The sequence below is a fragment of the Falco rusticolus genome, chromosome 18 (assembly GCF_015220075.1).
Source record: "Falco rusticolus isolate bFalRus1 chromosome 18, bFalRus1.pri, whole genome shotgun sequence".
NCBI classification, from domain to species: domain Eukaryota; kingdom Metazoa; phylum Chordata; class Aves; order Falconiformes; family Falconidae; genus Falco; species Falco rusticolus.
The window spans coordinates 3870984-3897885 of NC_051204.1; the positions used below are offsets into that span (position 1 = coordinate 3870984).

The 26902-nt window shown below is 62.1% G+C and overlaps 2 protein-coding genes across 3 annotated transcripts; both read right to left on the reverse strand.

The window, feature by feature from the left end:
- Positions 1 to 330: 330 nt before the first annotated feature.
- Positions 331 to 13233, reverse strand: CASC3 (CASC3 exon junction complex subunit). The gene is given in 15 exon segments (XM_037411233.1): positions 331 to 800; positions 1751 to 1873; positions 3379 to 3593; positions 4337 to 4435; positions 5051 to 5100; positions 5102 to 5166; positions 5417 to 5481; positions 7257 to 7951; positions 8170 to 8346; positions 8780 to 8931; positions 9019 to 9177; positions 10965 to 11002; positions 11359 to 11386; positions 12987 to 13060; positions 13092 to 13233. Coding segments are annotated over 15 exon segments (2124 nt in total). The 3' UTR covers positions 331 to 758.
- Positions 13234 to 13953: 720 nt separating this feature from the next.
- MSL1 (MSL complex subunit 1) lies at positions 13954 to 22993 on the reverse strand. 2 transcript variants are annotated; one of them, XM_037411432.1, is made up of 8 exons: positions 22826 to 22993; positions 17569 to 17792; positions 16820 to 17202; positions 15927 to 16051; positions 15606 to 15673; positions 15233 to 15357; positions 14995 to 15067; positions 13954 to 14905 (listed from the first exon to the last, which is right to left on the reverse strand). In XM_037411432.1, exons 1-8 carry the CDS (start codon positions 22967 to 22969, stop codon positions 14815 to 14817), a joined length of 1233 nt encoding a protein of 410 aa, XP_037267329.1. In that variant the 5' UTR covers positions 22970 to 22993; the 3' UTR covers positions 13954 to 14814. The 2 variants fall into 2 exon arrangements, with proteins under 2 accessions (XP_037267329.1, XP_037267328.1); XM_037411431.1 differs by having other exon boundaries at positions 15927 to 15991; positions 22826 to 22991.
- Between the last annotated feature and the right edge of the window lie 3909 nt (positions 22994 to 26902).

Sequence of the window (26902 nt, forward strand, 5' to 3'; positions counted from 1 at the left end):
GGGAGGGGGCTGCCCTGTGCTCGTGCACCTGGATTCCCGTCTGATGCGGGTTGGGAGCTTGCACACACATGGACAGAGACAGCCAACGACACAAGGTACCAACAGGGCTTGTTGGGAAAAAGAAACGGGAGGAGCATCTAAATCAAGTGGTGCCCGTGCAGGCAGCGCTTTCCTGACAGGCTCCCATCGCTCAGCTGCCCTTCCTATCCTTAAACAACAGCAGAAATAAACTTGCTAATTTAAAAAAAAAATGGAAAGGAAGAATTAACTTATCAGCTGTCTCCACAGGGGGCAGGGGATGTTACGTTCCAGTTAGCCCAGACAAACAAATTCAAAATACCCAAAAGAAACAAATCAGCTTTACTGAAGGGGCTGGTTCATTTCTTAAATAAAAACAGAGAACACAATCAAGCCAGTTGAGTTTAACATCCTAGAGAGGGAAAAGGGCAGACGTTTAGTAAAAGAAGTCGCGAGGACTTGCGGCCAAGGACCGATGCTGAGGGTTGATTCTTCGGTGAACTCTGTGCCCCAGTGAGGGAGAGGGAAGGAGGGCAGATCAGCAGCAGCGAGATGATTTTTCGGGAGGGCACCGGTAAAACCAGAAAGGGAAGGAAGGTGCCTGGCCCTGAGCACAAGCTGGTGCAGCTGATTTCATCCCGCTGCCTCACCTACACACAGGGAAGGAGCCTTTCCCGAGAAGGAGCTTCCTCCTCGCCGAGGTGCCGAGTCTGGCGCTGGGATTTCCCACAGCCGCATCCCTACGTGTTGCTCCTCTCCTTTGATTTTTCACCTTTGCTGTCCTGGTGGGGAAGAGGGAAGAGAAGCAGAGGGTTAGGCTGCCCCACCACAAACACCAGCACGGGGGCTGCAGCACCATCACCAGGGTCCTGCGAGCAAACATCCTCCAATGCCAAAACATCCTACCTGGGTGCCAAAATACAACCACCCCCCGCCCCCGCCTCCAGCTTCCTCCCAGTTGTGCCCACTCCAGGCACAACCAGCTCCCTTCAGCCAAGCCCTCCTCCTGGTGAAACATTTTCCCATCGCGAGGCCTTTCAAAGGGCACCTCGAACAGACAATCTCGCAGTGAATTTACAAACGCTGCACGCTTCCCAGCCCTCCACCGTGCCGCACGCCGCCTTCCCTGCGTACGGGAAACAACCGGTACATGCCTGCCCGGGTCTGGGCTTGCTGGGATTCAGGCTCGCTCAGCTCCCACATGCTAAGCAAAGCATTGAAAAGGAAACCAAACACACACGTGGCACTCTGGCGCGCGCACACACACGCACAGCTCACAGCACTGGAGTGAGGAAACCGTTCCCAGCGCAGAAAAAACGGCTCTCATCTCTGGAAAGCCTTGAAGTCTGCTGCCTGAATTATCTACTAAGGTCTCGACATCTATTCTTCCAGAGAAGTCACCGCCTCCTAGCTTAGGACTCGATCTTTCTCTCTCTAAAGTGTTCCGTTTTCTACCCTGAGCAAATAATAAGAATTTAAAAAGCAAGAGTCAACTTTAGACTTACTTTTTACGTGGGTTTAGTTTTAAAGCATTTAGAAACTCAAATTAACTGGAACCCTGCTTACCACCTGTAACGAGAAGCTGAGGTTTGGGACATGTCAAAGATTAAGACAGTTTAAGATTTCCTTGGAACATTGTATTTTTGGGATGGGAGAGGGAGACTGCAGCATCACGCACACGCCAGCAGCACAGCATCACGCACGCACAGACTCAGGCCGAGGGGGACGGTACCTCAGGAGGTGGTGGCTTGATAGTCACAGGCTGGGATGTCCTTCGAGGTGGCGAAGGCTTGGGCTGCACTTGCTGCTGGACAGTGTTGTAGTACGTGACCCCTCCGTACACCTGGGACTGGGCCTGCATTCCCCAGAGAGCAGAAGGGTCAGTGCTCTGCGCTGCAGGGGGCTGGCTGTGTCGGGGGCTCTGGAGCCCCCAGCATAAAAGGGACACGGACCACAGAACCAGTCCAGGGGAGGCCATGAAGATGCTCCAAGGGCTGGAGCACCTCTCCTGTGAGGACAGGCTGAGAGAGTTGAGGTTTCTCAGCCTGGAGAGGAGAAGACTCCAGGGAGACCTCTATTCTCTTAACTGGAGAATACTCAAATACTCAAAAAGATGCTTATGAGAAAGATGGGGACAGAATTTTTACCAGGGTCTGTAGCGATAGGACAAGGGGGAAAGGCTTTAAACTGAAAGAGAGGAGATTCAGATGCAATATTAGGAAGAAATCCTTATCTATGAGGGTGGTGAGGCATTGGAACAGGCTGCCCAGAGAAGCTGTGGGTGCCCCATCCCTGGCAGTGTTCAAGGCCAGGTTGGACAGGGCTTGGAGCAACCCGGGTGAGTGGAAGGTGTCCCTGCCCATGGCAGGGGGGTGGAACTGGGTGGTCTTTAAGGTCCTTTCCAACCCACAGCAGCACTTACAGCTCCCCAAGGACCCTCGCCTACCCCTGCCCCTTACCAGGGCGCCCCTGCTCTCGGCAGGGTGGGCAGGTTCAGGCTGCAGCAACCCGCAGCCGTGCCGGACCGACGTCTGTGGCAGATGGGTTTCCTTCACCCCGTGGAGTTTCCCAACTGCTAGATAACGTCTGCGCTTTGCAACAGCAGCAGCGACCGTTCTTCCGTGCCAACGAGGCAGGTAACAGCTCCCCTTCACACCCAGATCCCCTCCAGCTGCCCGGGGGTTGGGGACCTGCCCCCAAAGCGGGCTTGAATCCCTGCCAATGCAGCTGGGATCAGCCCAGGGCAGCAGGGAAGGTCAGAGAGGTTGTAGGGCTCGGGGAGATGCATCTCGCGGGCTTGCCACTGCGTGTCAGCCGTGTGCTGCTGGCACGGCAGCCCTGGGCGGACTCGTCATCACGCTGCCCACGGAGATCTGCCTCCTCGCTGCGGACACGGACGTCGAGCAGGAAAAGCCAGCCCCACGCTGGTCCCTTTGGCTGGTGCCAAAGAACAGCACCAGCCAGTTTCCAGCCTCCCTCCCTAACAAAAAGGGCTTCCAAAACAATTTTCAAGGTGTCCTTGGCTTAGCATGGACCCGGAGGGGATGCAACTGTTGACAGGCTCCCGGTGGGCCACTTCCCTGCTCTGTAGGGCAACACCTCGATTCTGAGATCCGCCCACCCAGGTATTTAGACCCTAAATTCGGGGTAGCTGCACAGCAGCCACAGGAGCAGTCCTTTCCAGTTCCCCGCTCCAAGCAGAGATAGGGATGACAGTAAACAACCTCCCACCACGGAGCAGCCCAGCTGCTCCACATCCTCTCCCAGGAAGCCTCTGAGAATATCCCCACACTCCACAGGATCCCATCTGCTCTTGATGGCTCCCGCTCAGGAAGGAGAGGCACAGCGCAGCTGGCTTACCTGCGTGTTGGAATAGAGATGAGGAGGGGGCGGAGGGGGCAGTGCTCCTGGGGGGTAGGGGTAGCCAGGATTCCCAAAATTCATGACTCCAGGAGGGGAGAAGTAAGTTGGTGCAAGCAGCTGCTGCGGCGGGGGCTGGCCCGGGGGCATGGAGACTGGCGGAGGGTACAGCCCAGGGTTTGCCATGGGGGCTGGCGTCTGGTGGGGATGTAAACCTGGGAAGTGACAGAAAAAAAAAAAAAAAAAAAAAAAAAAAAAGAAAAAAGGCTGAATGTGACATGCTGCACCTTCCCCGCTGCAGAGGGAAGGAGAAGCCCTTTGTTCAAAGGCTTTTCCTGCAGCCATGAGACCTCAGCTCCTGGGCTGGGGAGGAAAAAAGGGAAACGCTTCTCAGCGGAGCGGAGCACGGCTCGCTCCCCAGCACCAGGGTTCCAGCTCACTGGAACCAGACACAGCCCCGGGTCGGCACCCCCGCTCCAGGAAACAGTTCTTGTGGTCAAGATAGGGAACATGCCAATTCAACAGCTCTTGTTTCTGCTTTCTTCTTCTGAACTACAAGCAGCAGGGACTGAAGAACCAGCCTGGCACAACGGCGGGCAGAGCAAAGGGCCCCACCGAAGGGGAAGAGGCTCAGCCAGGAGGATCTGCGCAGGACCTGCAGGCAGCCAGCCAGGGGCTGCCCAAACATTCGGCTCACCTCAGTCCTGCACCAGCTGCGAGAGCCAGAAACGCCTATTTTTCTTTCCTTAACATTTATATTGATTCAACCCCACTGCACGAGGGAAGCAGGTCTCTTCCATGTTGTAGAAACAGGGAAAATGGATTCCCCCAGCGAGAGAGGCTGCGTGAAACCAGCGTTACCCACTCCTCAGCACAGACCAAGCCTCCCCCTACCCCAGGCACAACCATAACATCGGTACCAGCTGCCCCGTGCCCTGCTGGGGAGCCAGTTCCTCACCTGGATGAGGGAGGTGCATTTCTGGCTGTACGATCATCCCTTGGGGCGGCAGCGGGGCTGGGTTCTCACTGTGGGTGTAGATTGGTCCCTGGAATTGCACTGCAACACACAACAGTTGGTAAGGAAAAGCTCCACCGAATTTGATTCTACTGCAGCAAGTCACACGCACACCCCAGCCAGCGACAAGACTTGAACGCAGTGCTGCAAGCGACATTCCCATCGGCACACGCAGTCTACCAGGCTCGCAGATGCTGCATGCTCCCAAAAGAAAAAGCCTCCTACTCCCTTTACAAAACAGGAGAATAACTGGGGGAATTTCTTCTCCAACACTTTAAATGCTGGAGTAAATTCCTACTCCATCCTCAGCCCTGTTCTGTAATTCTCCCCGGTCTCTATTGTCAAAGACATTGCTCTGATTTCCAAGTTAATTTTAAATCCCAGCTTTCCTGAAGAAAAGCAGTGTCCTAGAGAGCCCTGGCACAGGGAGGGGAGGTGGTAACACCGATTATATTTCTGTGGGTTTAAACACCAACCAGGGAGGCTCAGAGCAGCCTTTCCGCTACCGTACGAGATGAGGCAGCAACGTTATTTACAAAGGGAAGGGAAAACAAAGCCCCCGACCTTCCCGACCCTAACAGGAGCAGGGAGATTCCTGCTGCAGCTGCTCAGGTCTGAGCACACACGGAGCCTCAGGAGCAAGAGGGAAACACTCACGTGGGTCATAGTAGTGCCCTTCCATGATGCTGATGTGCATGGGGGGGGGCAGGCTCCGGCACTGGCGGTCTCTGCCGCTGCGATGAGTAGCGTTTCACGCGCCCCCCCTGCACCGCCTGAAAAGAGTCCAAAGGCATCAGCCAGGGTCAGTGTGTGGGGCAGGAGCTTGAGGGAGCACGAACCCACGGCCCCACCAGCCCCTGCAAACCTCTATCTGGGTCACGCAGCAAAAACGACAAACACCCAACAAAAGGGAAAGGCTGAGGTGTCACAGGCAGCCTCTAATTACTACAAGCCAGAAACAAATAAACGCCGGGCTTCCGCGCTTCTAAAAGCAAGAGTCACACACCGCGCAACATGCTTTACCATTTCCTCCATCCTGTTAAACTGAGGCGGTGGCCCAGTTCCAACGTGCATATGGTTAGGAATACCTGAGGAAGAAACAAACTGGTTATTATGGTTTGCATTTGCTCCCAGTAAAGGGCCACCTCACCCGCCGAGGCGCCTGTCGCTGGCCCTACGAGCGCTGGCAGCCCGGGGACGTTATTGTACTACAAAAGGCACAGCTCTTGCTTTCATGACAAGAAACCTAACTTTATCTCTTGGGTTACAATTTTAAATCTTTCAGTGCAAATTAGAAGCTGTGGTGTCACCGTGCAATCATCCACACTGCTCAACACCTTTTAAATCTTGCTGGGAAAAAAAATAATAAATAAAAAAATAAAATTTTCAGCTGGAAATCCAAGTTCTGATCTAAGCTCTCTTCCCGCTGGCACAAGGATTTCTTCAGAGTAGAAACAAGGATCCACGTGGGACTGGGTGAGCTGCAGTTTAAACCCTCTCCAGGGCGTAACCACTTTTATCACAGGCTCCTTTTAACTTGAACAGCAAAGTTACGGCGCATATTTAAAACCACAGTGCCAAACTCATCACAGCCGCTTCCAGGGAAGCAGGAGGGGACAAAACAAATGCTGAAAGTGCCCACGGATCAATGATATTGCACATATAGACACAGACATACAGAATGACCCAATGGCTGGCTCACCTACCCAAATGTTTCCCAAAATTAACTCCTGCCTTCTCTGCTAGGAAGAAACAAGGGGACAGTAAAGTAACGCACCCTGCTTACAGACGGAAAGTGCTCTCCTACCTGCAGTCTAGAGCTGTCTCACGGTAAATTTGTTAGGATGCTGTATTTTGTAGGATTAAAAAAAAAAAAAAAAGTACATAATCTCAGCTGCAAATCACAGCACTTTTGAACTCTCAAGTCTACTGGGATGTTTAAAGCCTGTCTACTTGCATCCGCAGTCAAGACCAAGGGCCTCTTTGCACAAAGATTTTACCAGTCACATCAGTACAAGATGACTTGTGGTTTCACGACCTAAACCTCAAGAGATGCTTATGAAAGCAGCGAGTTGCTTTCTTCTCCTTGCTCCAGTTTTATTTCCCTCGGGATGAACTCTTAACGCTCCCCCAGAAAAGGCTCTTAATTCTGCAAAGAGATAATTATACCTGAACGACCTCTCGCATGGATGCTCAACTAGAATTCAGTCCCGAGCTCGCACGGGGGTAACTCTGCCACACATGCCGCCCTCAGCCAGCCTGCCTGCTGCGGCAAACTGAGCAGCTTCCTCCCACCAGGTAAAAATGAATTTGCCAGTCCCACTCAGGCCTCAGCTAACGGCAACCAAGTCTCAGTGCTATGGAATAAGCTGATAAACAAGAGGAATGTTCCTTCCTGCTCCTAGCAGGATGTTACAGGAGCCCGACTGCTCACGACCCTTACCTGCCAGATGAGCACAACGCTCCTTATCTCCCGAACTCTGGCTCCTGCTGCAGCAGCCAGTCTCACCATGATTCACACTGGACAAAGTCCCTGTTGCCTGTCCCATGCACAAGCCTTCAGCTTCACTGAAGCTTCCCCGATCTCAACACAAAACAGGGCAGGAAGAGGGAAAGGATCTACTCATGTCCTCCCCAGCCCTAATTCCATCAGCCTATACCAGAATGCTTAATTTCCTCTTTTTTTCCTTTTCCGTTTTGTCCCCTCTCACTATCTCCACCGCACTTTCTCAGCAGCGTGCATCGCCATCACGTTATCCACCCTGAGTCTGGACTAAGGCAGAGCCGATTCAGCTCTGAGCGACCACACGAACCGCATTTGGCTGGGGCTGCAGTGGAAAACCAACAGGTTGCACCTACTTACCCCTCAGCTCCCGGGGCTGCAGGAACTGAGACTGCCCCGGAGTCCAGTTCTGCTCAGTGAGATTCATTTGGGTCATCTCTTGCTCCAGTCCATCCAAGCTGGATTCTACCGGCGACTCCCAGTTACTGCTCTTTGCTGGTGGGGGGGACGTCTCGGCTTGCACGGGTTTTGGAGGCACAGGAGTCAGCCCTTCCGAAGCAGGAACTTCATCTGCCAGCTTCCCTGCATCCCCAGCTTTGATTCTGGTCCTTCTTGCCCGGGAATAAGACTTCTTTTCAATTGGTCTGTCTGGTGGTGGCTGTGCAGCATCAGCAGCCGTGGCTTGGTTTTCCAAAGCGACCTCCTCCTTCACAGGGCTGCTGTGGACATGAGCTGCTTCCACCTCGGGTGACTTGTCTCTCGGTGGGGTTTGCTCTGCACGCTTTGCTCGATAGTTGCTCTCCTGTTTGGCTTGTTCGCCGTTTCGAGACAGATGCTGTACACTTGCTTCCGAAGCTCGGTAGCTTGGACGGGTCTCTTTGTAGCCCCCCATTCGTGGGTAGTTCCTAGGTGGGGGCATCCTCCCCGTACCTGCAGAGCTCCTGTTTGTGAAGGTTCGTGGGGGAGCTGAAGTGCTGTCTGCACCTTGGTGCCTTGGGGGCTTATTTGGCCTCTCGTTGGACCAGTTTGGGTCTCGTTGAGGAGAACTCCCAAACCTGAGGGAGAAAAACAGTACCGATGACCGGAAAGAAATCCCTGGGTGAGAGCTACTGCTGTGCGAGGGAAGCCCTCTCTGGGACGCAGCGTCTAGAAAACCCAGGACCAGGGTCCCACCCCAGAGCCAAAGTCAACAACAAGAGGCTTTCCCTCGCTGGGGCTTCAGACCCGTCTCCCGCTGGGACAAGCCAGGCTCTAGTCTGACTTTGCTGCTCACCTTGGTTTGCGCATCCTCCTGGGCTTGATGTCATCGGGGTTGTGAGCTGACCTGATGTCGTAGCCATAAAGCGCGATCAGCTCCTGCCTGGTCTTGGGAGCCTGCTCATCCTCCCGGAATTTGTCGTGCTCCCAACGACCCTCGTCCTTCCACAGCTTCCGCTGACGACCCTTCGGCCTGGAACAGTTACACAGGGAAGATCAAAAAGTTGTTGGAAAGCCAAGGAGACGCGGCAGCATCAACCAGTCCCACACACAGAGCCTGAGCATTTCTAGGGCTGGGTGTGCACAAGAGACAGTGTTTCTTCTTCCTCCCACTCCTCCTGCCCAGCAGCTGCTGGCCTACCCACTGCTATTTCTGAAAAGCAGCATGAAGGGTCACCACTCACTGGCAAGAAGCTTTCCTTGTGGATTTTCTTGCACCACCCTCAGCCTCTCCCTTCCAAACAAAGAGCTAAAATGTCCTGGCAGGACATTGCAAGCAGGCAACCAAAGCACAGACCTTGCCAGCGCTTCACAACCCAAGCAAGGAGCAGCGCTGCCAAACACTGGCCTGGGAACTGGCCTCACCCACCCAGAAAGAGGCAGGCACGTGGGGGATGCTCACATACCTGACCTCCTCCTCCTGCGTCTGCCCTCGGAGGTCATGCTCAAAGAAGAGCCCTTTGCGGGGGATGTAAGCCGGGTTCTTCCGATCCTCATCGTCATCCAGATGCTTGGGAACTTTTTTTCCAACTTTATTCTCCACAGGTTCGGTGCTCTCCTGTCAAAACCAGACAGCTCTTACCACTGCAGCAGTCTCTCTGCCAGAAGCCCCCCACGGCCCAGAGAACGCATGTTTAACACCTACCTGCCCGTCCCCACTTTGCCTCTCACCAGTTACAGCACCTTTGGAGTCAGGTTTGTCATCCCCTTTCTCCGCTTTTGCTGCTGACTCACAAGAATCATTACTATCCTGCTTCAGTTCCACTTTGGCACTTTCTTCCTCACTGTAATCCTCTTCCTCTGCCTGAAAGAGCCCCGGTTACTCAAACATGAACCTTTAGCAACAGGTCCCCCAGGAGTTTCCCCACACAACTCCCCCGACCTGGAGTTAGATCCCTAGAATCATAGAACCACCGAATTATTGTTTAGGTTGCAGAAGATCTTTAAGATCATCGAGTCCGACTGTTCCAGTCCCTTTTCCAGTTGTTGAAGACCTGACTCTTTCAAAGCAGAGAATTAGCTCTCAAGGTCCTTCCTACCCCTGTATTTCTACGGAAAAAACAAAGACTAAACCCAACACCTCTCCCCTCCGACTCCATCAGATCCAACAGTCAGGCTTTCCAGAACAGAGCTGGGACCAGCTCCCCCACAAAGCCAGAACCTCTCACCGCCCTGAAAGCAAAGGGCTCGCGCGAGCTGGGGAGACCAGCGAACAAGGGCCCTCAGAGTGTGCGTCCCTTCCTTCCCACGCTGAGAGCCTGGATCCAGCCAGCGCCGTGTTTCCAAATTCCCTGGAGTTACTCAGCTGACTCACTCGGAGCACTCTGCTCACAGGAGCGTGACCTCGTTTCACCCTCCAGGAGCCTGCAAGCATTGCTTAGGCTGGAACTGACACTAAAAATAGCTCTGTGTGATTAACAAAAAGACTGCTCTATTTTTCTCTTTCAACACAGTGTATTTGCACATCAACTGCTCCTTTTGTTTACGTTGGGGAAACCCAGACGTGGCATTATTTTTAGGCACAGGAACAGAGTCATCTTGGCATGTCAGTGATGCAATACCCTCGCTGCTCCAACAGCCCAGCGTGCACCAGCGCTGCTCTGCTTCTCCGTGTGTGGAAACACCGGGCAGCCTCCGCACAGGTTTTTAGGTGTGAAGAGCTGCCCTTACCCTGCATGTGCTGCCTCTACAGCCTGCCACGCTCCTTCCTCACTAATGGCAGAGATTAATCCACAAACTAACAGCCCTTATGAGCTTTGATTTCAGCTGCTTGGTTGTTTTGCGTTTTCTCTAACTGCTGCCCCACTCAACATCCCCAGAACAAACACCTCAAGAGAAGGGTTTTCACCAGAAAACCTTCACTGTAATCAATATGAACCAGAACTTTTCTAAACTGCCTGGAAATGTTGAATTTACAGTTCTGAACCAAAAATCCAGGGAAACCTACAGCCACAGGCTGCTGCCCAGGCTGCCTCCCATGCACAGGCAGGGGGTCTCGGTACATGCAAGGTGGGATTTCCTCAGCACACACGCAGCACAGAGTTGCCAGCACTCACGGGGCGCGTTACCCCTCCAGCAGCTGTATGCAGAAGGCAGGGGTGCTGCCTGGGATACCTCCAACCCAGCAGTTCATTTTTTAATTTCAACGAATCAAAACACAACAAGCACCCTACACTTCCTTCCACACCCTTCCAGACCAGGGCAAACCCTGCTCCCAGTATCCAATGTCTGATTCCCACTCCCACACATATACTGGCCCTACGTCCACCCCCCAGCAGCACACGCGGCTTCTCCCCAGGGCTGGGCCCAGCACCGTGGACTGAATGCCAGAAAATCGCCTGGTGAGGGGCTCAGACGGGGGGAGACCGTTTCCCTCCGCAGCGGCGATGACTACACTGCAGCACGGCTTGCTCCGAGTTTCTGCGCGGCTGGCACGGAGCACACAAGCTGGTATCTTGAGACAAAGGCGATGGCTGCCAGCAGGGTCAGCGTAAGAGAACGAAGGACACAAACTGGGTTTTGTGCTAAAATTATGCGAGATGCAGTCGCTCGGCAGAACACTTTAAACACCAGGACAGAGACTCCTCTTACCTCCGAGTCCTCTGCGCTTTCGTAATCGGACAGTACAGCTGCAGGGGAGAAAAAGGAGTTTGGTGTCAGGGCAGAAGGAGAAACACAGCTTCCCCCCGAGCGTAACAGGCCCTGCTGCGGGCGACAGCTGGCGCAGGCACAGCGAAGAGCCCCTCCGAGGGGAAGTCAGAGGCCAGTGCCAAAGTGTCGCTGATGAACACCACCCACCACCAGCTCACACAGGAGGAAGCAAGGGCGATCTTGGGGTGCGCTGTCCCTGCACCCCGCATCTGCCTACTATTACAAGTTAATATTTGGGATGACAAGAACCACGGAACTATGGGAAAAGGCATCGGTTCGGTTTTTACATTTTGCATGCCAGCAGTGCCTGCAATGCCAGGGAGTCAGTACTCACCATCTCCTTCGATGCCATCCTCGCTTTCCTGGGGAGAGAGGGGGAGAAAGGCGCATTAGCAGAGGGAAGGTCAGCAGCCAGGTGTCCACAGCATCCTACGATCCCAGACACAATTACAACAAGGTTTGGCCCCAGCCCTATCGTGTCTGCCCTTGGAAGTTCAACTTCAGTGACCATGAAAGAAGCAACAAAATCAGGGCTCCCAGTACCTTTATCTAAGATCCTTCCAGAGCAAGCTGCGCTGGGGGAACACAGCTTGAGAAGGAAAAGCCCAAACTGCGTTAACTGTTGGGGTCTTCAGCGGGAAAAGAGCAACATCACCAGAGAAGCCAGGCTCCTCTCCCTCGATAAGGGAGGGCCAGACAGCTAACTGGGGAAAGGACAAGAGGATTACTTAAAGCAGGAGCCCAGGAATAACGAACAGATGCCAAGCAGGACCGAGCTCAGGCAGGCATCTGCTAGAGACTCCGGCAACAGAAACGAAACCTTGTGCCCCAGGGAAGATGCTGGATGAAGCAGAACAGCTCATATCAGGAAAAGTTTCTAGCAAAAGAACAGACTGATCGTACTGTCCAGGAAAAACAACCTCAGATCAAAACCAAAACCAGCCAACGCGTTAACGAGATAAGCCCAAACGCCAAAACAACCAAGCAGAAATACGCTGCGATTCAGGAGGAACTTGAAATAACTGGCACTATAAATCTGTGACAGAGGAAAATCGCACCCAGCTGCAAAGTGCGGGAGGAGAGCAGTTACCCTGCGGGGGTGGGAGACAGCAGCACCACCAGCTCCCCGTCAAAGGTTTCTAATGCCCTGGCATACAAGGCAGCTGGTCAGAGATGATAGCGAGCGGCAGAGGCGGGATGGGGCAGCAAACCCACCCGCCTGGCCCCTGCTGTGGGGAACAACCCCCGGGGCACAGGGGGGCCAGGGGAGGCCCCTACCCGGTGCTGGGGAGCCGGGGGGCCCAGCCCTGCTCCCCCAAACACAGGGTGGTCCCAGCGTGCTGCCCCCAGCCCGCTGCCCACTCAGCTCCCCCTGCACCCCAGTGCCCCCTCGGCACCAAGGGTGCCCGGGTCACTCCATCACCCCGGCTAAGGGCACCCGAGTGTCCTCCTGGGTGCTGGTACTGTCCCGGGTGAGCCCCCCCCCCGCACCCCAGTGCCCCCCTGGGTGCCAGTACCACCCTGGCTGAGGGCCCCACGGTACCCCAGCCCCCCGAGTGCCAGTGCCGCTCCGGCTGAGGCCCCCCCCGGCACCCCAGTGCCGCCCCGGGTGCCGGAGTCACCCCACCGCCCCGGCTGAGGCGCCCCCCGAGCATCCCAGTGCTCCCTCTTGTACCGGTACCGCCCCAGCTGAGGACCCCACGGTACCTCGGCGCTCCCCCGGCCCGAGTGCCGGTGCTACCCCGGCTGCGGGCCCCCGGCACCCCAGTGCCCCCCGGGTGTCGGTACCTTCCCGGCTGAGGCCCCCCCAGCACCTCAGTGCCGCCCCGGGTGCCGGTGCCACCCCACCGCCCCGGCCGAGGCTCCCCCCGGCACCCCAGTGCTCCCCCCCGTGCCGGTACCGCCCCGGCTGCGGGCCCTCGGCACCCCAGCGCCCCCCCGGCCCCCCCCGGCCACACTCACACACTCGGACTCGGGCGCGCTCTTGGCGGCCCCGCCGGCCGCGCTCTCGGCCCCGGCGGCCCCGCGGCCCCGCGCTGAGGGCCCCGGCGGCTCCCCGCGGCGGGCGGTGCGGCGGCCGGGGCGAGCCCGAGCCGGAGCCCGAGCGGGAGCGGGCGGCGCTGGCGGCCGAGTCGGCGCTGTCGGAGGCGGCCGAGTCCGAGTCGTCCTCGCTGTCCTGCGAGGCGCGCTGCCGCCGCCGGTCCGCCATCTTGGGCAGCCGCAGGGGCGGGCGGCGGCGCGGGGCACCACGGGACGGACTACGGCTCCCGGCGGGCACCGCCACCGTCCCGGCAGCCCTTGCGGCAGCGACACACTCCTCCTCCCCCCCCCCTCCCCCCGCGGTTTCGTTCCCCCCCGGCAGGGGGCAGGCGCGCGCCGGGCGCGGCGCTGACGACGTCACAGCCCGGGTGGCGTCACGGCGGCGGAAATGGCGTCATGAGCGCGCGGGAGGGGAAGGGAGATACCAACACGCAGGGAAAAAAGGGGGGGGGGAGGGGGGAAGAAGGGGGGGAAAGAAGGGGGAAGGGATAGAGAGGGAAAAAGGGGGGGGGGGAAGGGAAAAAAAGGGGACGAGGGAAAGGGGAGGAGGGAAAAGGGGGGGGAAGAGAGGGAAAAAAAAAAGCCAGCATGGGTGTGCCCACACGTGACACACACCCCCCCCCGCCGCTAACATGTTTATAACTTTATTTTTCGTATTTTTTAAAAACAAGATTTCCTTTAAAAAAAAAACAAAACAAAAAAAAACCACCAAAAAAGTTTCCTTCCGTTCATTAACCTCAGGGCCAGAACACGGCCAGGATGCCGGGTGTGTGTGTGTGTGTGTGTGTGTGTGTGTAGATAAAATGAGGGGGTGGGCATGGGGGGCAGGGGGAGTACAGGCCCTGCGCAGGGACGGCGAAAATAAAATTAAAAATGGAAGCAGCGGCTGTGCTGGCAGCTTTCCTGTTTAATCTCTGCTGAAGGGGAGCGGGGGGCACACGGGACCCCCCTACCCCCCCAGAGCCCCCTCCCCACCTACCTGGCACCGTGGGGGCCCTGGCAGCGAGGGTCGTGACTGGGGGCCTGGGACCAGGACCACCGCACCGAGCAGCCACAGCCCCCCCCCCGGCCCCACCAGCAACCCCCCCCTCCTTACAGCACCGCTCGGCAACCTCAAAACAATTAAATTATATGTATATATATATAAAAAAAAATTTAAAAACCCAAATTGTGCGTATAGGATTTCTATTTCACCAAAAAAAAAAAAAAAAAAAAAAAAATTTAAACTTCCCCCCCTCCCCTCACAGCTGTTCAGGAAGGGGGGAAAAACCCACCCGATGAGGACCCTCCCCACGCCACCGCCGCCCCCCACCCCCCACCACCAGCTGCTGCTCCCCCCTTTCCCCAACTAACAAGTAACAGCAGCGGCGGTGGAGCCCCAGCAGGATACAGCCCCCCCACCCCCCCACCAGGATCGGGTGCCCCCAGCCCCAATGTCCACAACCATGGCTGGGGGGGGCGGCAGGGGCAGCGTCCAGAGCAGTGGCGCAGTGAGGATGGGTCTGGGGTCTGCCCGCTGCCCCCCAGGACCGCGGCAGCCTCAACCAGTAGGGGAGCAGTGCCGGTGAGGGTACGGCTGGTGGCGCGGTGAGGGGGGCACAAGTCCGGGGCACGTTTGTAAGAATCCAAAAGAACAAAACGGGGGTGCTGGAGGGGCGAAGCCCCCCGCTCAGAAGGCAGGAGCAGCCGGCGGCACGGCCCGGTGACGGACGGAGCTCCCGGTGACGGGACTGAGCTCCCGGTGGCTCTGCTACTTCCGGCAGGTCCGGTGCGGCGTCTGCTTCTTCTGCATCTCCAGGCGGCACCGGCTGCGCTCGTCCAGCCAGGGCAGCTCGAAGTTCCTGCGGGCACAGCCAGGGTCAGCGCCCTTCCCGCAATGCGCCGGTGAAGCCCACCCTGTCCCATCCCCTCCGGTGCCGCCGGTACTCACTGTGGGGTCAGTTTTGGTAAGGGCCGGCCAAAGGCGACGACAGGCAGGTAGGGGGTGATGAGCAAGCTTTCCACTGCGGAGAGACCAGAGCGTTACACCCAGTGCAGGCAGCGCCCCTGCCTGCACCCCTGCCCCTACCCCTACCCCGTGCCCACGCCCCTGACCCTGCCTGCACCCCTGCCCATGCCTCTGCCCGCACCTGCACCCCTGCCTGCTCCCCGGCACCGAAGATGCTCACCGTCATCTGGCTCAGGGAAAAATGAGGTAACTTCAGGCTCCGACTCCTGAATCCCTTTCCTTTTGTACATTCGGAGCTGCAGCCGCTGGAGAATTCTCTGTTCCCTGATCCGCTGGATGTCCCACCTGGAGAAGGTGATGCCGCGGGTAGCAAGCGGGCGGCACTGGACCCCCCCCCAGGAGCTGTGCCGGTGCCACCGTGCTGGCTGCGCCATGAGAGCATCCCTCCTCCGGCAGCGTTGCTGGTGCCCACCCCAGCCACACCCCAGTCCCATCCCCCAGCTCTGGGTGACACCTGGGGGCCCTTCCCAGCAGGAGCAGGTGCCCATCGCCCACCCAGCCGGGACACCCCCTGTCGCCCTCTTTGCTCCCACCTTTTCCTTCGTTTCTCATCCAGCTCCAGCTTGGCGTGCCGTTTGGAAAAGACGCTATCATCCAGGTTCTGCAACGACAGACAGGGATGAACACATCCAGCCCCGGCACAACCCCCACGGCACACGGGGTGCTGCTCCTGCACCCCCACCCCAGCCCTCCGGCTGCAGCTGGGCTTTGCCGCGCTGGTGATGCCGGATGAGGGGATGAGATGCCGCCTGCCCCACAGCCAACGCCACAAGCTGCTCTGCCGGAGTGCTGGAACAGCCTGGAAGGTGTCTGCGGCACCGCCAGCTCTGCCACCACCGCGGCGGCGTACATACCTCCAGAAGGTCCGAGGGGTTGGGGTCTCTCAGGGGCTCCACGACATGGTCCCTCCAAGACGGAACTGCGGGGTGAGAGGCCAGGCTGTTAGCCCCACACTGGGACCACCACGGCCCCACTGTCCCTTGCCAGCCCGGCCCCCCGCCAGAGAGCACAGCTCAGCCCCCCCAACTCCCCATCCTGAGCCTGGCTGAGGCGATGCCGCTGGCTGAGGGTGGTGGGAGCTGCCGGGGGGCCCGGGGGGGGCAGAGCTCGTCGCCATCTCCCCAGCCAAGCGTGCACACCCAACCTGAGCCGCTCCAAGCTCCCCTGTGCCGGAGCGCTCGGCCATCCAGCACAGCCTCCACCGGCATCAGCAACCGGCACAGCCCAGCGCTCCCCATCACCGGTGCTCACCACGCCACAGAAGACCAGCCGGGAAGGAGCAGCCGGCAGGACAGGTGCTGGATTTGGGGGCAGCCGTGTGTGCCGCGCTGGCACAAGCCACCACCACGTTTCTCAACTGCCAACAGGACGTTGCTTCACCCCTCGCTCAAACGGGCACGCAGGCTGCTCGGCAAACCCGGTGGCTAAAGCGGAGCAGCGTGCTGCCCCCAGCTCCGGCAGCCTGGCACACGCTGCAGCGGGATGAGCTGGAGACGCGGTTTGGAAGAGCCCATCGCTGGTACCAGAGCCGCTACCCATCGCCGCGGCAGGGACCCGGCAGCGCGGCACCACCAGCTGCACCTCTCCCACCGCCACTGGGACTCTGCCCTTTGCCAGCGTCAGGTCGCGGGTGCTGAGCCCCGTTCCCCGGCCGCCCCGAGGCAGGCGAGCCCCTCTCCGGCCACCGGCTCTGCCCCAACACCTGGCACGGTGCCGCCGGTGCCACGGCGGGCTCTCCATTGCTTACTTGCCACAGTCTCCTCCTTCTTTGGAGAAGGCTCCCGCAACGGCAGCGGTGACGGGGGCGGCTGGTGCCAGCGGCACAAGTACATTTCCGTGGTTGAGAGATAGGGCAGGTCGTCTGCCTCACTGCTGAAGCTCTTCTCCTTGGGGTGGGCACCGGGGCCCTTTGGCGGTGCCGAGGCTCGGAGCGGGGTCTCCAGGAGCGACCTGGGTTTTTCCGGAGTCTCTTGGCTCCGCAGTTCTCGTTTACAAACAGTTTCGGACAAGGAGCCGCCCGATTCCTCCTTCCCCGGGGAGTGCTTTAGAGTTTTACTCTTCACTTTCGAGAACTCGGACACCAGTTTTTTAACAGGCGTCTTCCTCTCCGTGCTCCCAAACGTGGGCTTCCTGCGGGAGGAAGAGGAGCTGAGCCAGGCACGCGCATCCTCGCCCCACATCAGGGTTGCTGGGGGGGGGGGGGGGGGGGGGGCTGCCAGCACCCCCAAACCAGGGCTGCTGCACCAGGGCCGGCTGGAGGCAGCTCTGCAGAGGCAAAAGGGGCTTCCCCAGCTTTCTGGGGACACCCACCCCCCCCAGGGTTTCCCAAGGTTCCCCCCAGCCGCTGATGGATGGGATGTGCTGCCGGTGCTGGGCAGCCCCTCTGAGCAGCTCGAGGGTCACTGAGCTGAGCTGGCACCTCGAGGTAGCACCAGCCCCATGAATGGAGGGGAAAGACCCTCCCCCAGGACCCACGCACCCCCCAGCACCCTCTACCTTTTGTGCCCCTTCCCATTCCTGCCATAGGGGAAGTGCTTGGGCTGCAGGGTCGGGGGGGGCTCCAGCAGGTCCTGGGGACACTCCAGCGGCAGCTTCTCGCACACCTCCACCTCCGGCTTCTCGTCCACCTCAAAGCCCTGGAAGATGCGGTGCTTCTCCCGCTCGCTGTCCTTCTTCACCAGCTGCACTCGCCTTTCCATGCGCTCAATCCGGGCCAGAAGCTGCAAGGCAGGGCGAGGGCTCACCCCACGGGCACGCACCCCACGGGCACCCCAGCTCCCCCCGGCACATCGCCCTGCCCGCAGGTCCCGTCAGTGGCAGAGGAACACCCCGGAGCAGCACCCACGCTTCAGCCAGTGCCCACTCGTGCAAACACTCCAGTACAGGTGGAGGGGACTTGGCGGACCGGTGCCACCCCACCGCGGTGCCCTGCCGTGGCAAAGCGTTCCGAGCACGGTCGTGAGGAGCCCCTAAACAGTGACCGAGCCACCCCCCACCCAGGCTCAGCCGGCACACCGGGAACGCCATGGCTGATGCCTGCCCCCCCCAGAGCACCACCAGTGCTGGGTGCTGTGGGCATGGCATCCCTGGGCAGTTTAACAGTGACGCCGGCAGGCAGCACCTAGAGTGACCAAATGGCACAAAACGGCCACTGGTGCTCTGGCACTGCCTGTCCCCATGGCACAAAGGCCACAGCAAACCCCACATATCTGGGGGGGTTGCAACCTCCGCTGCATCCCCCCACCCCGAGTGCCCAGGCAGCACCACTGGCCCCAGGAGGAGAGGGCAGTTTGTACTTAGCTGTGGGCTTCATTAGAGGGCAAGCACCCCCCTTGGTGACACCAGCCCTCGGCCACCTGGCCCCGACCCTCGCCCATCCCCGCCAGTCAGGAGCTGTGGCCATTTAGAGGGGTCTGGTCAGCAAAGCACAGCCGGGGGGTGGGGGGGTGGTGTCCCAGCACCCCCCAGGATGTGGCTGCAGTGGGGACCCAGCCTGGGGAAGAGGAGCTGAGAGCAGCCCCCGCTCTCCCTCCCTGCCCGCCCAGTGCCCCGGGGGTCTGCCATCACCCCCGCGGGGGGACGAACCGCAGTGAAGCCCCATGGCGACCTCGCCACGGCACTTCCTCCATGTTGGAGCAGCCGGCACATGCGGCGAGGACGCGGCATCGCTGCGCAGCCCCGGCCGCTGCACCACGTGGGGTGGCGCTTCCCTCCACAACCAGGGCCACCGCAGCTGCCACCGCTGCAGCGGGGCTGAGCGCCGCGCTCCTGCGGCATGCGGCACTCGCGGCATGGCCTGGCAGGCGGGTGATGCGGGCACGGGCATGGGGCGATGCAGGCAGGGCACCCGGGGGGCAATGCACGGCATCCATGGGGCAACGCAGGCAGGGCACCCAGGGGGGGCAACGCAGGCAGGGCACCCGGGGGGCAATGCACGGCATCCATGGGGCAACGCAGGCAGGGCACCCGGGGGGGGACAATGCAGGCAGGGCACCCGGGGGGGGACAATGCACAGCACCCATAGGGCAATGCAAACAGGGCACCCGTGGGGGGGCAATGCACAGCATCCATAGGGCAATGCAAACAGGGCACCCGTGGGGGGGGCAATGCACAGCATCCATAGGGCAATGCAAACAGGGCACCCGTGGGGGGGCAATGCACAGCACCCATAGGGCAATGCAAACAGGGCACCCGTGGGGGGGCAATGCACAGCATCCATAGGGCAATGCAAACAGGGCACCCGGGGGGGGACAATGCACAGCATCCATAGGGCAATGCAAACAGGGCACCCGTGGGGGGGCAATGCACAGCACCCATAGGGCAATGCAAACAGGGCACCCGTGGGGGGGCAATGCACAGCATCCATAGGGTAATGCAAACAGGGCACCCGTGGGGGGGCAATGCACAGCACCCATAGGGCAATGCAAACAGGGCACCCGTGGGGGGGCAATGCACAGCACCCATAGGGCAATGCAAACAGGGCACCCGTGGGGGGGCAATGCACAGCATCCATAGGGCAATGCAAACAGGGCACCCGTGGGGGGGGCAATGCACAGCATCCATAGGGCAATGCAAACAGGGCACCTGTGGGGGGGCAATGCACAGCACCCATAGGGCAATGCAAACAGGGCACCCGTGGGGGGGCAATGCACAGCATCCATAGGGCAATGCAAACAGGGCACCCGTGGGGGGGCAATGCACAGCATCCACAGGGCAATGCAAACAGGGCACCCGTGGGGGGGCAATGCACAGCATCCACAGGGCAATGCAAACAGGGCACCCGTGGGGGGGCAATGCACAGCATCCATAGGGCAATGCAAACAGGGCACCCATAGGGCAATGCAAACAGGGCACCCGTGGGGGGGCAATGCACAGCATCCATAGGGCAATGCAAACAGGGCACCCGTGGGGGGGCAATGCACAGCACCCATAGGGCAATGCAAACAGGGCACCCGTGGGGGGGCAATGCACAGCACCCATAGGGCAATGCAAACAGGGCACCCGTGGGGGGGCAATGCACAGCATCCATAGGGCAATGCAAACAGGGCACCCGTGGGGGGGCAATGCACAGCATCCATAGGGCAATGCAAACAGGGCATCCATAGGGCAATGCAAACAGGGCACCCGTGGGGGGGCAATGCACAGCATCCATAGGGCAATGCAAACAGGGCACCCGTGGGGGGGCAATGCACAGCACCCATAGGGCAATGCAAACAGGGCACCCGTGGGGGGGCAATGCACAGCACCCATAGGGCAATGCAAACAGGGCACCCGTGGGGGGGCAATGCACAGCATCCATAGGGCAATGCAAACAGGGCACCCATAGGGCAATGCAAACAGGGCACCCGTGGGGGGGCAATGCACAGCATCCATAGGGCAATGCAAACAGGGCACCCGTGGGGGGGCAATGCACAGCACCCATAGGGCAATGCAAACAGGGCACCCGTGGGGGGGCAATGCACAGCATCCATAGGGCAATGCAAACAGGGCACCCGTGGGGGAGCAATGCACAGCATCCATAGGGCAATGCAAACAGGGCACCCGTGGGGGGGCAATGCACAGCACCCATAGGGCAATGCAAACAGGGCACCCGTGGGGGGGCAATGCACAGCACCATAGGGCAATGCAAACAGGGCACCCGTGGGGGGGGCAATGCACAGCATCCATAGGGCAATGCAAACAGGGCACCCGTGGGGGGGCAATGCACAGCATCCATAGGGCAATGCAAACAGGGCATCCATAGGGCAATGCAAACAGGGCACCCGTGGGGGGGCAATGCACAGCATCCATAGGGCAATGCAAACAGGGCACCCGTGGGGGGGCAATGCACAGCACCCATAGGGCAATGCAAACAGGGCACCCGTGGGGGGGCAATGCACAGCACCCATAGGGCAATGCAAACAGGGCACCCGTGGGGGGGCAATGCACAGCATCCATAGGGCAATGCAAACAGGGCACCCATAGGGCAATGCAAACAGGGCACCCGTGGGGGGGCAATGCACAGCATCCATAGGGCAATGCAAACAGGGCACCCGTGGGGGGGGCAATGCACAGCACCCATAGGGCAATGCAAACAGGGCACCCGTGGGGGGGCAATGCACAGCATCCATAGGGCAATGCAAACAGGGCACCCGTGGGGGAGCAATGCACAGCACCCATAGGGCAATGCAAACAGGGCACCCGTGGGGGGGCAATGCACAGCATCCATAGGGCAATGCAAACAGGGCACCTGTGGGGGGGCAATGCACAGCACCCATAGGGCAATGCAAACAGGGCACCCGTGGGGGGGCAATGCACAGCATCCATAGGGCAATGCAAACAGGGCACCCGTGGGGGGGCAATGCACAGCACCCATAGGGCAATGCAAACAGGGCACCCGTGGGGGGGCAATGCACAGCATCCATAGGGCAATGCAAACAGGGCACCCGTGGGGGAGCAATGCAAACAAGGCACCGGCTGGCGGCAGCGGGGGTGAAGCCCTGCCGTGGGGTGCACGCAGTGGGGCAGCACACCGCGAGGCCATGCCCCACAGGGCCCTCCCCCACGGCAGGGGGGCAAGGCCGGCAGCCCTGGGGGGCTGTGGGGGCCTCCCACCCCCGCGTTGGTTGGCTAACAGCGGGGGGGGCCCCGCGGTGAGGCAGGCGCACCCACACCCATCCCCGTGACCGCGGGGACGCGGCCCCTTTAAGTTAACCCCCGCGCGGCGGGGCGGGAAGGCGCCGCGGGCCCTTTAAGGCCCCCCCCGCAGGCCCGTTGCCGTGGCGACGGGCGGCGGCCCGTTAACCCCCGCCGGCCCGCCCCGCCCCGGCCCTTTGTGCCCCCGCCGGTCACCCCGCCCCCCGGCGGCCTTTGTCTGGGGGGGCGGGGGGGGCGGGGCACCAACCCCCTGGGGGGGGCATTAGCCTCCAAGGGGGGGGGGGGGCATTAACCCCCGGGGTGCCCCTATGGGGAGGGGAGTTAACCACACGGGTGCCCCGGGGGGGGGGGGGGGGGGGGGCACCCTTGCAGGGGGGGTGGGGGGGTGTTAACCCCTGGGGTGCCGCGGGGGTTACCCCGGGGGGGGGTTAACCCCGGGGGGGGGGTTAACCTCTGGGGTGCCACAGGGGTGAGGGGTTACCCCTGGGGGGGAGCCTTAACTCCTGGGGTGCCATGAGGGTGGTGGGGTTACTCCTGGGGGGTGTTAACCCCTGGGGTGCCGCAGGGAGGAATTATCCTTGGGGGGGGGGGGCGGCTTAACCCCTGGGGTGCCACAGGGGGTGGTGGGGGTTACCCCTGGGGGGGAGCCTTAACCCCTGGGGTGGGGTGTTAACCCCTGGTGTGCCACGGGGAGGTATTATCGGGGGGGGGGGGGCCTTAACCCCCGGGGTGCCACGGGAGGGATTATCGGGGGGGGGGGGGCCTTAACCCCCGGGGTGCCACGGGGGTGGGGGGGTTACCCCTGGGGGGGGGTAACTCCTGGGGTGCCACGAGGGGACACTTACCTGTTAGTGGGCCAAAGCCCTGGGGGGGGTGAACCTTGAGGGGGGTAACCCCGCGGGGGGGGCAAGCCCACGGCGGGGGCGGTTAACCGCCGGGGTGCCACGAGGGGGCACTTACCTGTCGGTGGGCCAAAGCCCAGAGGGACCCCTGGGTGGTGCTGGGGGGGGGGCATGAACGCTGCGGGGGGTAACCCCGCGGGGGGGAGGGGGGTAACCGCGCGGGGGGGGGTGTGTTAACCCCTGTGGTGCCGCGTTCCCGCCCCCCCCCGCCGTACCGTGTCCCGCTCGGCCTTGAGCTCCTCGATCTGCCGCTCCTTGGCCTGCAGCTGCTGCTGCTGCTGCTCGATGAGGTCCAGCTGGAGCAGCAGGATCTGCCGCAGGCAGGCCGCCTGCCCCGGCGAGCCCCCGCCGGCCCCCATCCCGCCGCGCCGCGGGCCGCTCTTCCACTTGCCCTCGGCGGGCGGCGGCGGCGGAGGGCCCGGCTCGGTGGGCCCCGCTCCCGGCCCCGCTCCCGGCCCCGCCGCGCCCTCCCCGGCGCCGCGCCCGGGCAGCACCGCCTGGTAGCGGGGCCGGGCGCCGGCATCCCCCGCGCCGGCCTGCCTGCCGCCGGCCAGCGGCACCAGCCCGGCCCAACGCTGCTGCTGCTGCTGCTCCGCCGCCGCCGCCACCCCGCCGCCGCGGCCCTTGTGTGCCCCCAGCGGCGGCGGCGGCGGCTCCCGGGGCCGGCGGGGCGGCGGGCGGTGCGGTGCGCTGCCCTCCTCCTCCTCCTCCTCCTCCTCCTCCCGCCCCCCCCGCGGCGGCCCGGCGGCCCGGAAGGCGGTAGACCTCATGGCCGGGACCCGCCGCTCCGCGCCGCCCCGCTACCGCCCGCCGACACGGCGCAGCGGCGGCCGCCACCGGCTGCGCGGCCCGGGGGGCGGCGGGGCCCCGCCGCCATCAGCGCAGCGCATCCCCCGCCCCGGAGGGGGGGGACGGGGACGCGGGACACGGGCTGCCCCGCGTGGGGGAGGGGAGGGGCTCGGCCGGCGCCCACGCGGGACAGCTCCACGCGGGGCGGGGGGGACAGAGGGCGGGGCTCGGCCGGGGCCCCGGTTACCTTTAAACCGGGCTCGGTGCGCATGCGCCGCCGGCGGCCCCGGGCGGGGGGGGCCGGGACCCCGGGGCGGGGGGCGGGGAGCGGGGCCGGGCTCCGGAGCGGGGGCCGCCCCGGTGGGGGCCGTGGGGTGGGCTCCAGGCGCGGGCACGGCAGTCCCGCGTGGGGCGCTGCCCGGTGGGGGCGGGCGGGGGTCCCGGGCCGGCAGTAACGGGGCGCGGCCGCCCGGTGGCTCCCGAGGGCGGCGGCTCCGCCCGGAGCGCGCCCGGGATCCGCGCCCGGCCCTGGCCCCGGCCCCGGCCCGCCCTGGGTCTGGGTCTGGGTCTGGGCCCGGGCCCGGCCCCGCGTGGGGGGATCCCCCCCGGGGGGGTGAGGGTGGGTGTCAGACCCACCTGCCACGGGGGCCGGGGGAGAGGAGCAAGGGCGGGGTGGTCCCGCGTGAGCCGGGCCCCGCAGTGCCCCCGCGGCGCTGCAGCCCCCCCGTGTACCCCCCCCATCCCGCAGGGTCCCCAGCCGCCCCGTGTGTCCCCCCCCCCCATCCCGCAGGGTCCCCAGCCCCCCCGTGTGCCCCCCCCCCCCATCCCGCAGGGTCCCCAGCCGCCCCGTGTGTCCCCCCCCCCCATCCCGCAGGGTCCCCAGCCCCCCCGTGTGCCCCCCCCCCCATCCCGCAGGGTCCCCAGCCGCCCCGTGTGTCCCCCCCCCCCCATCCCGCAGGGTCCCCAGCCCCCCCGTGTGCCCCCCCCCCATCCCGCAGGGTCCCCAGCCCCTCTATGAGCTCATGCCCCCAATGGCATGAGCAGCCCCCCGTGGGCACCCCCCCATCCCGTGAGGTCTTCAGTCCCCCCCGTGTTCAACCCCCCCAATCTCACAGCCCGCCCCCCCCCCCCCCCGTGTACCCCCACATCCCACGGGGTCTTGAGCCCCCTCAAATCCTATGGGGTCTGCAGACCTCCCATTTGCACTCCCCTGACCTCATGGGGTCCTCAGACACACACCCCCTCCCACCGTGTGCACTCCCCATCCCATGGGGTCCTCAGCCCCCCCTTGTGCTCACTCCCCCTCCCACAGGGCCTGCAGCCCCCCCATGTGTACCCCCACATCCCACGAGGTCCTCAGCCCCCCTCCATGTGTTCACCCCCCCCATCCCATGGGGTCTGCAGCCCCCGTGTGTGCGCACCCCCCCCGTGGGTGAGCAGCCCCCCCCGGTGTGCACACACGCGCAGCCCTGCAGAGCCCACAGTTCCTGCTGTACACGCGTGCACACATGCACCCCCGCACCACCACCCCACAGAGACTGCAGCCCCAGCCCGCACATGCATGCACATGCAACACACACATGCACACACATGCACCCCCAGCAGTGAGGGACTGCAGCCCCCATTGCACACACATATGTGGACCCCTGTACTGCAGCTCCAGCATACACACATATGCACATGTATGCACACACATGTACATGCGTGCACATGCATGCACACACATGCACCCTCAGCAGTGAGGGACTGCAGCCCCCATTGCACACACATATGTGGACCCCCGTACTGCAGCTCCAGCATACACACATATGCACACATATGCACATGTATGCACACACATGTACATGCATGCACACACATGCACCCCCAGCAGTGAGGGACTGCAGCCCCCATTGCACACACATATGTGGACCCCCGTACTGCAGCTCCAGCATACACACATATGCACATGTATGCACACACATGTACATGCATGCACACACAGGCACCCTCAGCAGTGAGGGACTGCAGCCCCCACTGCACACACGTATGTGCACCCCCATACTGCAGCTCCAGCATGCACATGTATGCACGCATACACATGCACCCACACAGCATTTCCCCCCCCAGCCCGCTGAACAACACCCCCCGCAGCACACGGGGCCGCAGCATTGGGGACACACAGGGGACACGCAGGGCACGTGCCGGGGACACGCTGGGGCCATGTAGGGACATGGCTTTCTGCAGAGCTGCATTCTGGGGAGGGGGAGGGGGCACGGGGTGCGTGGTCCCCCCCACAGCAGCCCCCCCTATGCATCGTGGGGTCCCCCTCCACACCGGCAGTGCCACCGCCCCCGGTGCGGGAGCAGGGGAAGCCCTCCGCCCCGTGCGCCGCGTGTCACGCCAAGCCCTCCGGCCTGCAGCGCCTTCCCGCTGCGCGCACACGCGTGGCCGTCCTGCCACCTATGCTCGTATCCACGCGTGGCTGTGGCAGCCCGGCCCGGGGGGCTGCCGGTGCCCCCCGTCCCCGCTGCGGCAGGCCCACGTGCCGCCCGGGCACCCGCCTGCACATGGCTCTGCAGCGCGGGGAGGCTGCCGGGGCTAAAAATGGAGCAGGGCTCACATGCCAGCGCCACGTGACGCCGCAGCCAGCTCGCTGCGATGGAGAGGGCTCCCTGCACCCCACAGCAGGAGGAAGAAGAGGAGGAGGAGGAGGAGGGGAGCACCTGCTCACATGGGCTGCCACAGATGCCAACCGACCCGCTGCCCTAAAGCCGGCGGCCACCGTGGGGTCGTGGGGCTGCGGGGGGGGGGGGCTGCCCCACATCTGCCCCTAGCTGGTTTGGGGAAGCCAACGATGGGGCTGTGGAGGTGTGGGAAAGCGGAGGGGGATCCCCACGCTGCATGCCCTGCGGTGGGGGGGGGTCCATCAGGCCCCCCCCGGGGGGCTGCTACTGCCCTCCCCTCCCTCCCGCACACGTTGCCGTGGGGTCGGGGGGCTGCCCCACATCTGCATCCAGCTGTGTTTTGGGGAAGCCAACGTGGAGGTGTGGGAAAGGGGCGGGGGATCCCCATGCTGCGTGCCCTGGGGTGGGGGTGGTCCATCAGCCCCCCCCCCCCCCCCCCCCGGTGTTGCTGCTGCCCTCATCTCCCTACGGCATGCACATCAGGGGGGGCGGGGGGGCTGCCCCACATGGCTGTGGTGTGGGGAAGGGGAGGGGGATCCCCACGCTGGGTGCCCTGGAGTGGGGGGTCCATCAGCCCCCCCCCCCCGCCCCGGTGGTGCTGCCCCTGCCCTCCCCTTCCTCTGGCGTGCGCACGGGGCGAGGGGGGGGGGGGGGCTGGGGCTGGGCTGCCCCACATGTGCACCCATCTGTGTTTTGGGGAAGCCAACGATGGGGCTATGGAGGTGTGGGAAAAGGGAGGGGGATCCCCATGCTGCGTGCCCTGGGGTGGGGGTGGGGTTCATCAGCCCCCCCACCGCCCCCCGCCGGTGCTGCCGCTCCCCTCCCTCCGGCGCGGAG

Excerpts from the sequence above, each read along its gene's own strand:
- MSL1 (XM_037411432.1), bottom strand. The coding sequence starts at position 22,969 with ATGGGGGCCGGCGGGGGCTCGCCGGGGCAGGCGGCCTGCCTGCGGCAG. Across the intron at positions 15,358-15,605 it reads GATGAGAAACGAAGGAAAAG|GTGGGACATCCAGCGGATCA; the intron begins GTGGGAGCAAAG and ends CACCTTCTCCAG. Across the intron at positions 15,068-15,232 it reads TTTCCCTGAGCCAGATGACG|TGGAAAGCTTGCTCATCACC; the intron begins GTGAGCATCTTC and ends GTCTCTCCGCAG.